This window comes from Phyllosticta citriasiana (assembly GCF_038021145.1).
Source record: "Phyllosticta citriasiana strain CBS 120426 chromosome Unknown IWZ02scaffold_1, whole genome shotgun sequence".
NCBI lineage: Eukaryota > Fungi > Ascomycota > Dothideomycetes > Botryosphaeriales > Phyllostictaceae > Phyllosticta > Phyllosticta citriasiana.
The window spans coordinates 450,521-463,573 of NW_027117278.1; the positions used below are offsets into that span (position 1 = coordinate 450,521).

Here is a 13,053-nt window from a genome sequence, read left to right on the forward strand (position 1 = left end):
TTGGTCGCACTTGGAGCATTCAGTTTCATGGATATGGGCATGGGCATCGACATTCGCATGGATTGGTATATCTCGACGAGTATGAGCAAGGAGATGGTGGGAGTCCTCGGACTTGTGGGGATGGAGCACGAGGCTAGGAGCGCTGGCATGCCTTGTGTCGGCAGATGTGGATGAGGTTTTGAATCGACTGAACCGAACCAGATCTGATTTGAGTAGGCGAACTCCAGCCAACTCGCGACTGCATGGAAGTGCGGGAAAGGGTTGAATGAAAAGTTGGTAGAATAGGGAGCCACAGTAACTCTTATTGCATCAACCAATGATCATTACACCTTGCCTGTGATATTCTGTCATCATGACGGTTGATAGGCTTGCCATTCATGCTATATCATGATTGGCCTCTTGCATGAACAAAAGCTGCCATGACTTTTGACAGGAGATTGGATGTGGCACTGCATGCCCGCCGACGGTGGCGTCAGTGTGGCTGATGCGCGCTAATGCGAGTGCGGCTCCATCTGTGAGCGACCCTTGGGTCTTACCCAGACATCCAACCTCCAACAATTGTGCCTCGTCCGTCAGTCGTCACCTACTTTTGCGAAAGAGCGGGCTCCCACGTCTTGCGCCTCCCCGGTCTCGAAGCATCCAAGGCATGATCGACAGACGCCGCCTCGCATAACGCGACTGCTGGGCTCGTGACGGGCCGTCGAGCCCAGTTCAAGCACCTACCTCCAACCGAACCAGACCGGGAGACATTCTTCTCCCCCCCCCCCCCCCCCCCCCCCCCCCCACCGGCTGCGCTCCTCGGAGACGAGACTTGACGCGACCTCGATCCAAGTCGGCGCTGGGCGCTGTGCGCGATCTACCCTTGTCCGATACTACATCACCACCACCACCTCTGTCCGTCCGTCCGCCGCGGCTCTACAACTTCGGCTTCGCGCCGAGAACCCACCCGGCCCCCGGCTCAGCAATCACTCGGGCTGCCCATGTACTTGCGCTTGTTGCCGACTTGAGTAGCGTCGTTTCACGCATCTTTCGCTCTGTACAGACTATAGATTGGGCACCTTGCAAAAAGGCGGCCATGTCGGAGGATAAAGCGAGCGGGAGCGGCAAAGGCCAGGGCGCTGCGCCGAGCTTTGCGGACGTGGTAAGTCTCGCACATCTGGGAGCGAGGGAGAGGCTAAGAGCGTATGGCAGGCCACAGGCATAGTCGACGAGTGCCTGCGCAACATCATCCACGAAATCATCCTGTCGACGCACCGCGACGAGAAGCTGCAGCGCATGCAGTCGGCGGCCACCGTCGCCGAGCAGGCCGCGATACAGGAGCACCAGGACAACGCCGAAAAGACCAAGGGCGCCAGCAGCAGCGCCGCGCAGCCGCCGTCGGTCAAGATTGACACGCCCGCCGCCGTCTATGACAATGGTCGCGTCACGCTGCGCGGCAACCCGCTCAAGACGACGCCCGAAATCATCTGCCCCTGCTGCAAGCTGCCGCGCCTCATGTATCCCATTGCCGGCGCCGGCGCGCAGATGCCGGACCTGTCCAAAAACTACTGCAACCGGCACCCTTTCGTCTCGCGGCCGGGGCACGACATTTACAACAACCCGTTCCCAACGGACATGGCCAAGACGAAGAAGGAGCGCGAGCTGATCAAGCGACAAGAAAAGGACAACACGCCGGGCAGCCAGGACACGGAGGGGGGCACGGGGGCCGAAGGCGCGACGAACAGCCAGCTCTCCAAACTGGCGGCTGGTGGCAAGCCCGCCTCTTACATCCCCTGGCACACGTGCCCCAACTGTAAGCGCAGCCTGCTCATCACGCGCTTCGCGCAGCACGCCGAAAAGTGTCTGGGCATCTCGGGCCGCCAGAGCAGTAGAAACGCCATGGCCAAACTCAACAATCACGGCACCGGCAGCGCAAATACGCCGCTGGGCAGCCGCGTCGGCACGCCTGTCCCTGGTGGCACGAGCAGTCATGGCGCAGCGGGAGGCAAAATCTCGCCCGTCAAAAAGGGCGCCAATAACGCCAATCATACCACAAACAACGATGACAATGACGCGGAAAACGACGACGCAGCACCCGCTACTGTCGACACGACGCCCAAAAAAGTCAAGAAGAAGAGCAGCTACGTGAAAAAGGCGGATCGCGAGAAAGCGGCGGCGGCTGCCGCAGCTGCAGCAGCCGGCGCAAATGACTCGCCCAAATCAAATACGCCGTCTTCGTCGTCAAATCTCAATGCGTCGAAGGAGAAGGATAAGGATGGTACCCCGCAGCAGCAGCACCACCGTCCCGGAACCAAAATTCTGAAGCTCAAAGCGCCGAGTGCGGCAGCTGCTGCTGCGGCGGCGGCTGCGGCGGGGGGTTCAAAAAGACCGCCGCCGAAGGATGATGGCAAGGAGAAGAGCAGTAAGGCGTCGTCAAGTTCGAGTAAAGACAAGGATAAGGAGAAGGATAAAGACAGACAATCAACGCCGGCAGCAGCGCCCGGTGGCAGCAGCACCACTGCCACCAGCGGCACAGTAGCAGCGGCGACGTCCTCCTCCTCGTCGTCGTCGCTGCTCAACGCTAACAATAAAAGGGAGCGTGAAAGGGATAAAGCGGTGGCGCAGCAGCAGCGCAGCAAGCAGCGCGAGCAACTACCACTCAAGAAGGAGAACAGCAAGGAAAGCGGTAGTGATGAGAGTGGAGGCGGAGGGAGGAGAGTGGAGAGCAGCGATGACGATGACGAGGAGGACGATGACGATGACGATGATGATGATGATGATGATGGCGCGCCGTTGAAGAAGAAGATGCGCTTGGCTGGTGCTGGTGCCGGGAGAGGAGGGAAGAGTGTGACGGCGGGGGGTGGAGGGGATGGTTGAGATAGCTTCGGTGCAAAGAAAGAGAAGGACGGACGGATGGGACAGTCTTGGGAGGTGTGCGTGCGTAGTGGCGTTTTTTCTTCTTCTCTTTTCCTCTTCTCTTCTTTTTCTTCTCCTCCTCCACGCCACACTCATCTCGTTCTCTTTCTCTTTTCTTTTCTCCGCATTCATCATCGTCGTCATCGTCATCATTCCCCATCAATCATTCGTGGCGTTTGCGGGTCTTGTCCGTTGTTACATACATTTTTAGTTGAACCCCTTCCCTTCTTGACCTACCTATCTTGTATGCATGTAGGTAGGAGGAGCTGAGCCTACCTACCTACCTATCTGCCTACTGAGGATGGAGTGAGTGAGTGAGTGAGCTCAGTGAGTGAGTGGCTAGTCAGGTTCTGAATGTGTATGTTAAGTACCAGGTAGGCAGGCATGTAGACTGGAGGAGCACGCACCACCCACTGTTCCTTTCTCCCGCTCCCAATCCTTTTCCAGTAATCCAACTGCCGCCGCCGCTGCTCCTACATGTGCATCAAGCAAGACCTCAAGCGCTACAGCGCCACAATCGAAGGTAGGCATGTCGGTAGGTGCACCTGGCAAAAATAGAAAAGTCAAATTACTGAGATAATTTTTTTTGGCGGGAGGGTGCGTCTAGAAGAGCGCACGCGGCAGCCACCACGCTACCTATGGAGTAGTTAGTTGGCTGCAGGCTGCATGAAGAGATATCCCACACGGGGGGGGGGGGGGGGGGGGGTATGTACAGTACAGCCACGACTCAAAGGCCCACGTGGGTATAGTATAAAGCTGACAGATAAGAAAAGAAAGAAAAAAAAAAAAAAAAAAGGAACTCCAATTCATTACAGAATCCAACAACAACAACAACAACAACTACAACTACAGCGGGCTGTAGCTGGTGTCTCGCGGCTACAAGCCATACGTCAAGAACGAGCTAGCCATCCACCCATTCGCAATATCGTACGCCTCATCCGGCGTCGTGCCCCTGAGGACCTCGTACCTGCGCATCTCGCCACAAGCACCCGTCTTGTTTCCGTCCGCTTCAGTATTAACACAGCCACCATCACCACCACCACCACCACCACCACTCTGAACCAGCCCGGCAACGCGCTCGCCCACATCGCGCCCCTCAAACCACGCGCCGTGCAAAAAGCCAAAGTACTCGGCCGAATTGGCCTCGCCCGCAAACCACAGGCGGTCGACGTTGGCGCGCAGATTCTGATGCATCTCGAGCGACACGCCGACGGGCCAATTCGAGTATGAGCCGTGCGTCCACGGCTCGAGGCTCCAGCGCGGATACGTGAAGGCGGAGGGCTCGGGCACGTCGGCGTGCGGGAACATTTCGCGCAGGACGGCGAGGGCCTCGGCCTGCGTCTGCGCGTCGCTCTGCGCCTCGACGCGGTACGATTCGTCGCCTACGACGGTCGCGAAGATGATGTGCGAGTCTGGCAGGAAGCCCGGCGTTGAGAGCGATTGCCAGATGGGGTAGTAGCCGCGGCGCGAGGGGTCGGCGTAGAGGAAGTATTGCGTGTCGGTTGGCCAGAAGGTCGTGTTGAATTGGAAGAAGATTTTGGTGTAGGTGCCCATGTCGAAGGTTGAGATGGCGAGCTTTTTCCAGTCGGGCAATTCGGGGGTGAAGGTGATGACGTCGTTTTGGAGGACGCCGAGTGAGAAGGTCGTGATGGCGTACGAGGCCTTGATGCAGCTGCCGTCGTCGTTGGTCACGGTCACGCCGTCGACACCGTACGCGATCTCTTTGACCGTCGTGTTGAGCAGCAGCCGCGAGTCGTTGGCCGTCAGGAAAGTCGATGCTTCGCCGATGATCCACGCGTTGAAGCCGCGCTGGTCGAGGACGAAGTTGTCCTCGTCGCTCTGCAGCAGCCCCACATCAGTCTTGTCTACGTCGTTTCGTGTTCTCGAATCGAAGAAGGACCTTGTCGCCCCAAGCAACGACTTACGAATTGGTTCCACGTTGCGTTGCTGTTGGCCACGCCGTACAGCAGCCCGCTCTGATCCGGCGAGTACGCAGACTCGAAATCCCACGTCCACCACTCCGCCGCCTGGGCCGCGGGATTCTTCTTCGGCTTCCACCCCGCGAGCGAGAAACCCGCTCGGGCAGAAACATCTTGCAGATTCTCGGTCAAAATGTACCCAGCGTACTGCGCCACCGTCGACGACGCGGCGTCGGCCTGGTCAAGGAGGTCCGCATAGTCGGCAAAGCCCGTCTCATTGTACGTGAGAATCGAGCTGTAGTTCGAGTACTGGTTGGTGATATTGTACTTCTTCGCAAGGGTCCACACGGGGTTTTCTGGTCCGCCTTCGGATCCTAGGCCTTGGACCCAGTTTGCGCCCAGCTCGATGACGTACGGCGAGCCGTCTTCTTTCTGTCCAAACGTCGTGTGGTACGCCCGCCCGCCGATGTGGTCGTTGGTTTCGACAATGACAAAGTCGGAGATTGACGCGTTTGCCAGTGCTTGCGCGGCCGTGATGCCCGCGACTCCGGCGCCGAGGATGGCGACCGTTGTTTGCCGGCATTGCTGCTGCTGCTGCTGCTCGTCGTTGCTCCTCGGCCTGTTGTTGTTGTTGTTGTTGCTGTTGTTGCTGACCACCACGCGCGCGCAGACGGAAAAGGCAGACGTCAAGATCAAAGAAGCCTGCAAAGCTCTTGCTTGGAACCGCATATTGGACGGCAAACGAATGCTCCTCGAAGGCACCCGTACCAAAAACAAAGAGTAACGGAAACAGAAATTAAAAAGGACAAAACTTCAGCACAAATGAAAATCACCCCGCAGCTCCCACAGTTGATTCTTTTATACGGAGCAACGGCACAATGATGCCGCGTGCCTTTGGCAAAAGACATCAACAGCAATGATAGGCCGGCCACACACAAAGCTGCCTGCCTGTCTTCGGACAAAAAAGGCCAACGGCATTCATTGTTGAACAAGGGCTTTTGCTCCGCGAAGACTTGCGCCCACGCGTTCCACTAAGAAAAAGGGGGCAGTCGCACGCAGTCGAGGGCGGGGAGCGTGTCAGGTCACAGGGCGGGCGTGTGCGTGCGTGTCGTGTGCCTGGCAGATGATCTCAGCGGGTTGGGGTCCAGATAAGGCGGGCACAGACAGGAAGTTGGATGCGAGCGAGCGAGCGAACGAGGCGGACGGGGGGAGGGAAAAAAAAGAGAAAAAAAGAAAAAAAGAAAAAAAGAAAAAAAGAAAAAATGTAGGTACGCGGGGGTTACAACGGTACGGTACGCTGCTTTTTGTTGCCGACATGTCGTGCATCTTGTCGCCTCAATGCCGAACCGAATTGCAAAAGCAATGTATGCGTGCCACTTTGGCGTCATCTCATTGCCGAGTCTTTAGGCGTTGCTGCCTCCGTCACAAGCTGCCTGATAAACTGTGCGACTTTGGCGCACTCGGCGATGCGTTGGCTTTAGGTCCATGCACTGTAAGTTGTGCTTGCTGGCTGGCTGGCGTCCGGCTGGGTGGCTGAGGTAGGTGATGGATGGGTGGGTAGTGGGTGATAACGGACGGCGGTGATCGTCCTTCGGCCCGAGCATGCATCAACCCTGCGCCATATGATTCGAGAAGACGTGCTGGTCCGCCTCGCCCGTCCCAAGGTCATGCCTAACAATTAAACTTTAGCCTCTTATTGCTTTGTGGATAAGCTTGGCTTTCCTGCTCGGGCCCTCTTTGGTCCTCAGGGTGCATCTTCCACCGGTCATCGCAATGATGCTCTCCAGGTTCACGCGTCTCCAACGCGCAACGGGAAAGTTATGGACCTGTAGGCTCTCATTACGGGAGACTCCCGAGAGGAGAAGTGCATCCGCAAGTCTTATCGAAGGCGTCAAGTGGGCTGGTTTTGATGCTGTCTCCTGGCAAGTGACGGAGACGCGCAACCGCGAATACAGAAAGTCACTGATGCCGAAGCTGAGCATCTCCAAAACGTCGCCGAGCTCAGTCTTCCTTTCCCCGTGACTGCCCTCTTGCCAGCCACCATCGGAGCAAGGTAAGACACAAATTCATTAGTGTAGACATACATCGAGATATGGAGATGGTGTAGCATCCAAATGGTCAATCGGTCAAGCAGCCAATCAGTCCTGTGACGCAAAAGATATGGATCCAGAGCATTCCTCAGCCGTCGTTCCTCTCCTTTTCTTGCCTCTTGTTTTTTTTTTTTTTTTTTCCTCAAGTCCAGCAAGCAAGTGTAGTCCATCAGATGCCAGAGTCCTCCTGGTGGACCGGGTGCGCCGCATCGTACTTCTTCCAGCTAGCGCAAGTCTCGTACGTCTCCTCGAGGTTGCCGTTGGTTGTGAGGATTTCTCCTTGCCGTTCGAGGATCTGCATCGCGAGGCCTGATGGTGTGTAGTGTTAGCGAATTGCTTCTTGTCATGAGAAAGGGTGAGATATGGTGGCAGAGGGCAGTGCGATGTGGTTGAGGAGGATAGGGGGCAGTTGAAGTAGACCAAAAAGGCATGAGCCGGGTGCTTCGCTAGCCCGAAGAAGCAATCCTTCAGCCAACTCCATCAAATTCCACCAAAGCCGCCGTCCATCGGGCAAACAGCAATGAGCGCGTAGGAACTTACCAGAGCTAGCGTGAAAGTTCAAGTGACTAAAAGCTCCGTCAGCAAGGCACGATCACACAGTCTTTCCAACTGCTTCCACTTACCAATGCACCGCCCAAGCGCCTGGGTTGTCTGGCTTGAACGCCAACGCGACGTAGCCGTTGCTCGGCACGAAGACCGTATCGCGGCGCGGTGGGTTAGCGAGGGCGAACTTCGTGAGCGGGTCTTGGTTTGGATTGTACGGGTCGCTGCTCTGCGCGAGGATCTTTGAATTTGTTTAGTTTCTGGTCGATGAACGCGAGGTCGGGAGCTTACAGCAAAGTCGTGGCCGTGGAGATGGATTGGATGACCGGCTGGGACTTCTCTCTTGTCTGCGCCGACGAGGCGGTCTACGTCGGCTGAGATGATCAGGTAGACGAAGCCGCTGTTGAAGTTGTCTGTATCTCTGTCAGTGTTTGGGGATGATGCAGGAAGGCAGAAGCCATACAGTCTACAATATTGTACTCTGGATTCCACGTCTTGTTCTCAACGTTCAGAATGGTCGGGTTGTCAAAGTCGAGCCATAGCGGGATGTTTGTGAGTTCCCAGCGGAACGCATTGTGCGAGCGCTCCTCTGTCTCAATGCCAATCGTGTACGTGTTGACGAGGACGTCGTTTTGCGGGTGCTGGTCAACTTGCCACTTGTAGATGGGGTGCAGCAGTTCCCACGGCTCATCGTGGCAGTTGTTTGGGAATTCGTTCGCGGTCGACGTGGGCAATTCGGTGCTGCGGGCATCGTAGCGTACAATGCCTGTCAGACCGTTGTGTCTATCGGTCACATTTCCGCAGCCAAACTCATTTTCGCCACCAGCGTTGCTGGGTTTGGGGATATTGGTGCGGATCCAGTAGTTGCCTGGCTTTGCATTGGCCTCGATGATAACGGAGTAGCGTTGACCTGCGTCACTTAGTACGGGTTGTGTGTTTGTGGACACGTTGACTTACCGGGATTGAGAAGGACTGCATTGGTCTCGTATGGTTCGATTGGCACAAAATCAGCCGCAATAACTTTCATCTTGTGCTCGTCAATACTGAAGATGAAGGCAGCGCTTGTGCCACCGTTGATCAAATTGATCAGGTAACGCTTGCCGGGCTCAAAAGTGTTCTCGTAGTAGGACTCCCATCCCGGTGCACACATCTTCGTGTCATTCGAGAGCTTGCAGTCATAATGGCCGTGTCCATCAAGCAATATGCTGTCGCCCTTCGGTGGACTAGTAGAGTTTGCATTGGTTTGTGGCTCGGTCGAAGTCATCTCTTGAGTGAACAATTCAAACGAGCTCTTGTGGAACCTGGAGCCAGTCAGTACCAAAAAGACAGGCGAAAGAGTATTCGGTACTTTACCAGTCGGTCATTATGAGGGGCTTCCACTCCTTGTCCCAATTCGCAGAATCGGGACCGTGGATTCTCAGGGGGCCTGCAACGCCATCTGAGTACTGACTGATAGGGAGTAAGCTACCTCAGCGAGTTACAAAGGAGGAGATGGACCCTGACCTCGAATAGTGTGAATGGTACCAGGAATTGCCGTATTGAGTCGCCTTGAATTTATAAGTGAATTCTTCACCATACGCAATCGGACACTGCGTCACTCCATTCACACCGTCCATTTCATTCGAGCCCAGCATACTACATCGAGTTAGTCGCAGACAAGCTTTTTGGTGGCCGCAAAGCTTACCGAATGCCATGCCAGTGGATCCTAACGCACGTCAGTAACACAGGGACGTTTCGGTGGCCGCAGAGCTTACGTTGTGCCATTTGTTGCTACCCAATTCTTGACGTGCACGACAATCTCGTCTCCCCAGCACGCTTCGATCATAGGACCAGGGTAGGTGCCGTTGATCACCTTGCCATGTGGTTTGGAGTAGCCGTCGTTGACAAGCTTTGAGCACAATTAGCCGTCCCGCTTGCATACAACTTCCGGACGAATGAATCAAGCGCTCGCTTACAATCTGTTCACCGACCTCGATCCAGTACTGCAAGGTCCGTCAGCTCGGTGTTTCGTTGGGAGAGTCTCCAGTACGCACTTCACGAATAACACCTTGTGGCCAGTTGTTTTCGTCTGTCGCCGTGTAAGCAGTTGCAGATGAGCAGTCCTCAAGCTTGGCATACAGTCCGTGTGAATGTCATACTGCGAGAAAAGGGGCTGTCTGGACGAAGTGTCCTTCAGCCAACAGCTCCGATCGTCCGGGCCATTGCAATTCTTGTAGCCCTTCATGTCCGGATAAGTGCAGGTAAAGCCGTTGGAAGCATCGTGCGGATGCCAAGTCAAATCATTATGAAGCGAGAGAGGCTGTTGGCCGCCATGGCCATGGTCTAGGCCTCCCAGTGGCTCAAAGAAGGGCAGATGCAGGAGCAGATCCCAACACGTGTTGAAGAACCCCATGGCGGTGGGGGATTTGAGAAGAATTGAGAAGATTTCAGACGAGGGGGTTTTTTGCCAATGAGCAGCGTCATTCCGCGTACAAATATGGCCGCGGCAGCAACCGTTTCTCAAGCTTCAGCTGAGACAAATGCTGACCACCGGTTCATCCGATAATGGAGGGTTGCGTCCTCCATACCATGTCCAGACATGATGTACGTACGTGACGGTCACCAATAGAGGGCTCATATCATCACTCAGCCTCAGATCATCTAGGCAGGCCATCCATTTACCTCGAGCTCCGAGCGCCAGCTAAACGCCACAAGATCATATCTCGTGCGGTGTACGCATGACGGCATGCTGGGAGCATCTCAGTCAGAATATTGCATAGCCGCAAAGGCAAAAAAAACCACTGGCAGGGGGGAGGCCGGAAGGGTGGAAGTCGACCATGACCAAGAAGGCCATGGTCACGATGCGGAAGATTGATCATCTTTTTGGTCTGTTGCGAGCATCCAGTGACCATTCAGACGACCACTGAGCAATCTCCGGAGCTTCGGACAGACATTTGTCCATTTGCTAGGACGGGAAAGCTGGTGTGCTCGTATAAGCGCAGGCTGACGTTGTTGAGATAAGCGCACCCCAAGATGCCGCCCTGCAAGCTCATTGGCGGTGACTTGAAGCCAGATTCTCACGCACGCGTAGGGAGGCGGGCAGAGCCGAGTGGGAAAATTGATGGTGGTCGGGGAATACCGCAGAATGGCGCTGGAACTTTTGCTTTTTAGGTGTATGCGGGGCCAGCCTTGTGAGACAGCCAAGCCAACATTCCGACTGAAGAAACAGTCAAATAGGTATCAATGGCAGGATATGTACCCTCGGTGCTACACTTGGCATTGACTTGTTGCCTACTGTTTGGACGTGATGCAGCCGAGGTAAGAGCTCCTGCGTAAATCGTGAGTGGCCCGATGGATAGATGCAGTGACTGGAAAATGCTGCTAACCAGATGGCTTTCACAAGAGATTGACGGCCAAAGCAGCAAAAGGGTCATTGAGCGCGCTTACGTGCCTCAAACATATAAGCTTGGCGTGGTTGTTCGACAATTGTTGCCACAATGGGTAATGGGGCCACAGAATCGTTCGGGCTGGAGCTTCAGGGCTGAGGTGAGCAAACGCCACGCATACTCCGAGTTTCGCGGAAAGTTTTGAGAGCCGTCCAGTCGATGTTGCACTTATCAGGTAAAGCTTTCGGGGGGATGGAGCAGGGTGCGGCCGATCACCATAAAGTGCTCGTCGTTCGCAGCCGCTCAAAAGGACCGAGGCTGATGGCTGAAGCCGTTGCACACAGGACAGAAGTAAGAAGCAGATGATGAGCGTTCGTATGCTTCAACAGACGGCTGACCGAAGCATTCAAGCTCCCTTGATCCAAAGAGTCGGGAGCATTCGAGCATCCAATTCACAGAAGCCCCCGGCCGTGACCGTGTGCGCTACGGCTTCTCTCAACAGGCCTCGGACCGATGCTCAGCAATCGAAGAAGCGCAGAAACGCTGGGCAATTGCCGTATGGACCATTGCGGCACAGTTCGAAAGTGCGTAGGTGCATTTGTGGGTTCAGTTCGTCCTATTCCCGGCATGGTCGACCATGCGCAGAGCTCGTTTGGGCTGGCCGCGCGGAAGCGGAAGCGGAAGCGGAAGCGGTAGATGTACGATGGCGCTGACCACGTCGTCTGGCGAATGGCGGATCGCACCTTGCCGTGCGGGAGAGGCCTTGCCCGCATGGCGAACCTGGAGCGCAGTCATGATCCGGCGAATCCGGGCGTCGGACTGAAGGTCAAAGTCGATGCGGTGGTTGTTGGCGGGCGGGGAGCATCAGGATCCTTTCGATCTCCACGTGGGTATCCGCATTGTCGCTTAGCTTTTTAGTAAGGAGGCTCCAGAGCAATGAGGAATCCCGTTGGGACGTGCCGGAGATGAGAGTATGACGTTTGATGTAAGTATACTTGCCTACCTTGCCGCATTAAGGCGGTCTGGCAGACGGGGCATTCGAAGAGTTCCCTTTTTCCTCTCGCGCCTCCTCTGATGTTGCAGTCATCCGCATCCTCGTCCTTCTCCGCCCGTCGCCTGAACCGGTCGACCTTTGTGATTGCCGAAGATGACCGCTTCTGCGCCCATCCTCTGATATACGCAAAGCTGCACCCGCAGCTCCCAGTCCTGATTCTCGCAAACACGGGCGCCGGCGTCCCTCGCGACTCGTCGGTCGAGGTTTACAAGATTCGACAGTTTCTCGAAGAATACCCCATCCCCGACAATGGCGGCAAGCCACTGAATCCACGCCAAAGCAACGGCTTTCCAGAACGACATTACTATGTCATCATCAACCATTGCCATTATGACCGCATTGGCGCAGTGGAGCAGTTCCCGACGCCTCCATCAACCAGCGCAACGTCGTCGGGCGTCGCCATAACAAGATCAAAATATGCCATAACAGCCTCCAAGGGCTCCAAGTACTCGACCGTGGTAGCGTCGGGCAACGCGCCATCCTTCATCACCGGGAACCTTCCCGAGCACAGTTTATGCAATCTCCTCCGGCGGCCGGCACCCGATTACAGACCGTCCAAGTGGGCCAAGGATGGCGAGCACCTGTGCCACGACGGGCAGAAGCTCGACATTACAACCATCCACGCCCCCGGCCACCTCCCGGACGAGATGGCTTGGTACGATCACCAAGAGCGCTGGCTGTATGTGGGCGACACATTTTACGAGCGGGGCGAGGACGACATGGCCATCGTGTTTGCGCGCGAGGGCGACCTGGTCGACTACATGTCGACTCTGCGCAAGCTGCTCAACTTCGTGCGGCTGCAAAACGAGTACGCGATAGCAGAGGGGCTCAACGAGTACGACCACGAGGGCTACGGGGCGGCCAAGAGAGTGACGGCAAGCTGCGGGCGCAGTACGATGGCCGCGGACGCCGAGAGCAGCCTCGTGGCCGTCATTGCCCTCTTCGACAAGCTCTTTGCCGACAAGGTGCCCGTGACGGAGACGACGTTTTACCGTGGCGACGAGTACATTACGTGGATGGAGGAGGGCGATGACGTCAAGTACTCGATTGTGGCTCCAAGGCGGATGGTGGAGGAAGCAAGGAAGCAGTTTGGAGACAGGGCTGTGTTGCAGAGCATCATGCGGTAATGGAGGAGTGATGGCCGACGACGACCAATTTTTCTCTTCTTCTTTCACCAAAACTCGGAC

General features: G+C 55.9%; 4 protein-coding genes across 4 annotated transcripts; 2 read left to right on the top strand and 2 right to left on the bottom strand.

Moving 5' to 3' along the window:
- Positions 1-784: 784 nt before the first annotated feature.
- Positions 785-3,039, top strand: IWZ02DRAFT_438433 (uncharacterized protein). Its single transcript, XM_066766723.1, has 2 exons — positions 785-1,141; positions 1,192-3,039. The coding sequence occupies exons 1-2, from the start codon at positions 1,076-1,078 to the stop codon at positions 2,854-2,856; spliced, it is 1,731 nt and encodes a 576-aa protein (XP_066626805.1). The 5' UTR covers positions 785-1,075; the 3' UTR covers positions 2,857-3,039.
- Positions 3,040-3,771: 732 nt separating this feature from the next.
- Positions 3,772-5,543, bottom strand: IWZ02DRAFT_466858 (putative flavin-containing polyamine oxidase; the record flags this gene model as incomplete). The annotated part of the gene is made up of 3 exons (XM_066768524.1): positions 3,772-4,734; positions 4,821-5,433; positions 5,500-5,543. 3 exons carry the CDS (start codon positions 5,541-5,543, stop codon positions 3,772-3,774), a joined length of 1,620 nt encoding a protein of 539 aa, XP_066626806.1.
- Positions 5,544-7,073: 1,530 nt separating this feature from the next.
- IWZ02DRAFT_428910 (multicopper oxidase-domain-containing protein) lies at positions 7,074-9,839 on the bottom strand (the record flags this gene model as incomplete). The annotated part of the gene is made up of 13 exons (XM_066765949.1): positions 7,074-7,213; positions 7,445-7,470; positions 7,528-7,688; positions 7,739-7,860; positions 7,911-8,357; positions 8,405-8,748; positions 8,801-8,896; positions 8,951-9,082; positions 9,132-9,152; positions 9,202-9,335; positions 9,403-9,429; positions 9,481-9,515; positions 9,566-9,839. 13 exons carry the CDS (start codon positions 9,837-9,839, stop codon positions 7,074-7,076), a joined length of 1,959 nt encoding a protein of 652 aa, XP_066626807.1.
- Positions 9,840-11,886: 2,047 nt separating this feature from the next.
- Positions 11,887-12,993, top strand: IWZ02DRAFT_370111 (beta-lactamase-like protein; the record flags this gene model as incomplete). The annotated part of the gene is made up of 2 exons (XM_066764485.1): positions 11,887-12,261; positions 12,313-12,993. 2 exons carry the CDS (start codon positions 11,887-11,889, stop codon positions 12,991-12,993), a joined length of 1,056 nt encoding a protein of 351 aa, XP_066626808.1.
- Positions 12,994-13,053: the final 60 nt, after the last annotated feature.

What these genes read in the sequence shown, in the direction of transcription:
- IWZ02DRAFT_438433 (XM_066766723.1), top strand. Translation starts at nt 1,076, where the DNA reads ATGTCGGAGGATAAAGCGAGCGGGAGCGGCAAAGGCCAGGGCGCTGCG. An exon ending in CGCCGAGCTTTGCGGACGTG is followed by an intron (nt 1,142 to 1,191) that starts GTAAGTCTCGCA and finishes AGCGTATGGCAG; the next exon opens with GCCACAGGCATAGTCGACGA.